This window comes from Mastomys coucha, unplaced genomic scaffold, assembly GCF_008632895.1.
Source record: "Mastomys coucha isolate ucsf_1 unplaced genomic scaffold, UCSF_Mcou_1 pScaffold22, whole genome shotgun sequence".
Classification (NCBI taxonomy): domain Eukaryota; kingdom Metazoa; phylum Chordata; class Mammalia; order Rodentia; family Muridae; genus Mastomys; species Mastomys coucha.
The window spans coordinates 137,243,455-137,246,573 of record NW_022196905.1 but is presented as its reverse complement, the minus strand read 5'-3'; the positions used below and the strand labels follow the sequence as shown (position 1 = coordinate 137,246,573).

General features: G+C 46.4%; 1 protein-coding gene across 1 annotated transcript in view; it reads left to right on the top strand.

Moving 5' to 3' along the window:
* The window catches only part of Actb (actin beta), a 2,909-nt gene extending 2,174 nt beyond the window's left edge, over positions 1-735 (top strand). The window contains exon 7 of the mRNA XM_031338599.1: positions 1-735. This exon is cut by the window's left edge and continues 14 nt beyond it. Within this exon, the coding sequence (XP_031194459.1) occupies positions 1-65 (65 nt within the window). The 3' untranslated portion in view covers positions 66-735.
* The last annotated feature ends 2,384 nt before the right edge of the window (positions 736-3,119 follow it).

The following is a 3,119-nucleotide window of genomic DNA, read 5'->3' as shown; positions in this document are numbered from 1 at the left end:
TGTGGATCAGCAAGCAGGAGTACGATGAGTCCGGCCCCTCCATCGTGCACCGCAAATGCTTCTAGGCGGACTGTTACTGAGCTGCGTTTTACACCCTTTCTTTGACAAAAACCTAACTTGCGCAGAAAAAAAAATACGAGACAACATTGGCATGGCTTTATTTGTTTTGTTTTTTTTTTCTTTTTTGTTTTTTAAAATTTTTTTTTAAAAAAAAGGTTTTTTGTTTTGGCGCTTTTGACTCAGGATTTAAAAACTGGAACGGTGAAGGCGACAGCAGTTGGTTGGAGCAAACATCCCCCAAAGTTCTACAATGTGGCTGAGGACTTTGATTGTACATTGTTTTTTGTTTTTGTTTTTTTTAATAGTCATTCCAAGTACCCATGAAATACATGGTTACAGGAAGTCCCTCACCCTCCCAAAAGCCACCCCCACTCCTAAGAGGAGGATGGCCAAGTCCATGCCCTGAGTCCACACCGGGGAAGGTGACAGCATTGCTTCTGTGTAAATTATGTACTGCAAAAATTTTTTTAAATCTTCCGCCTTAATACTTCATTTTTGTTTTTAATTTCTGAATGGTCAGCCATCGTGGCCCCCCCCTTTTTTTTGTCCCCCCAACTTGATGTATGAAGGCTTTGGTCTCCCTGGGAGGTGGGTTGAGGTGTTGAGGCAGCCAGCCAGGGCTGTCCTGTACACTGACTTGAGACCATTTTAATAAAAGTGCACACCTTACAAACAGCTTATGGCTCTGTGGCTTTGCTGGGTATGAGGAGCAGGTTGGGTGGGTGTGGAACTCCACCTCTACTTGGAGGAGGAGTAGGGAATCTGGGGTGGGCTGGGCCTGATAGTATCTAGTGGGAGGGCTATAGGATCATGACCTTAATGAGGTCTCACAAATACCCCACCTTCTGATCCTCTGAGGGAGGGTGGAGCGTTGGAAAGGTACCCCTCCTGAAATTGGAGTCATACCTAGGCCAAGATGGCCTGCATTAACTCAACCAGGGGAGGTCCACACCCTTTGCTCCCACTTGTATAGTTTTTCCTGGGTTTCTAGAGTCAATTGACTGCAGGAATGAGTGTGATGAGAAAGTTACCAGGTGAAAGCCTATGGTTTCTTTCCCAGAGATGGCCACCTTTTCCCTGGTACTGTTTGAGCATCTACCTAGAGCTAAGGATCACCTATGACAAGCTGCTAAAGATGGAGGAAGAGGGCCATCTGAAAAGTCCTTTCCACGTGGCACACAGCTCCAGCTCCTGTCAATTGTGATCTGTGGGCTTGGATGCCACAAATTAATTTTGACCTGGATTATTTGTTCACACATGCAGAGTCTACTGTGGTTAAGAGTCCTAGTCATCCCCATCTAGCTATTGATCCACTCAGCTATACACACCTATCAACCCATACATCTAGCCATTCATCTGCACCACCTGCCCTTCATTCCCAAACAATTATGTGGGCAACACAGAAACCAGATGTGCACCTGCCTCCAGGAAGTGTCCAATGTCACTATACATTGAGTGTCAGGAGTCTGTAAGTGAAGGCAAATGCATATACAAACAGGTTTGGAGCTTAGCTGTTAAGGGCTAAGGTCCAGGGAGAGCAGAGGCCATGCTAAAAGAACACTGGATCTTAATCCTGTGGGGTGTGGTCTTAGTAGTGGAGGTATCAAAGTTCAGTATCAAATGTGATGGATACCTGTCATCCTATCTGAGGCTGAGGCAAGGCTGAGGTCAGCTTGGACTACAAAGTAAATCTCTGGGTTAATGGGCCCATGAATCTGGTATTTCAGAGGTGAATGTAGGAGGACAACTTAACAAGGCCACCCCTATCTACATTCTGAGTTTGAGACCAGTGTCGGATAGCATGAGACACTGCCTCAAACAAAAGTCCTTAAACCAACCCTAAATAAACTTCCTCAGGTTATAACTAAACCCAAGCAAGAAATTTGACTTCTTTTTCTCTTTTTTCTTCTTTCAGTCAAGACTGGACAGGATAGTGCACACCTCTAAATTCCAGTACTTGAGAAGAGGCAGATGGATGTGTGAGTTCAAGGTCAGCCTGCTCTATGTAGTAAGTTCCAGGACAGCCAGAGCTGCACAGTGAGAGCTTGCCACAAAAAAGACAAGGTGATAGAGGCCCGTACATAGACCAGGGCAGAAGGATTGGAGGAGAGTGACCAGGCTGGACAGTGCAAGTGTGGTTTGAAATCTAGGGTTGACTGGGGACAAAGCCGGGAGATAAAACACTACCTCCCTGTAGGACAGAACAGGGCACAGGTTGGTTGCCAAGTCTTCATTTGAGAAATGGACACACCAGCAGCAGCTGATGCTCCTTCAATCTTTGCCATTAAAGGATCCAAAGTGTAGCCTTCAGAGTATCCAGTGCAGCCTCTGGCCCCGCCCCCTTTCCTCCTGGGTCCAGCAGGCAAACTGGCTATTCAAGGCCAGGCCCAACAAAGCCTGTCACTGTGCATAGCTGCTGCTTCTTCTTCTTCTTCTTCTTTTTTTTTTTTTTTTTTGGATTAGAGCTTGTATCATCAGTACCAGGGCCTCAGACCTCACTCATCACAGAGAAGTCTACCTTCAACCTTTTCTGATCCTCCTGCTTCCAGCTCCTGAATGCTTCCCCCAAACTTCCACTACTATAGAAATAACAACAACAGCTATAGTTCAGTTGACAGAGTTCTTGCCTAGCATACACAAAGCATACACATTCTCCCCAGCCGGAGCCCTCCAAGGTCATCCTTGGCTACACAGTGAATTAGAGGCCAGCCTGAGCTACATGGGGACATGGTCTCAAAACAAAAACAAACAAACAAACAAAGTCCAGGTGAGTGTTTTAATAAGTAAATATTTCCCCCACTCCCCCACCCTTGATTCTTTGCTTTCCAGAAGTGTGAAAAGTTTGTTCTGCCAGGTGGATGTGGCGCACGCCTTTATGTGCACCACCACTGCCTGGCCAAGAGAGTCTGTCTCAAAACAAGGTAGAAAGTGAGGATATTGCCAGGTGGTGGTGGTACACGCCTTTAATCCCAGCAGATTAAAGAAGTGGTGAGGTGGGAGGCAGAGGCAGGTGGATTTCTGAGTTCGAGGCCAGCCTGGTCTACAGAGTGAGTTCCAGG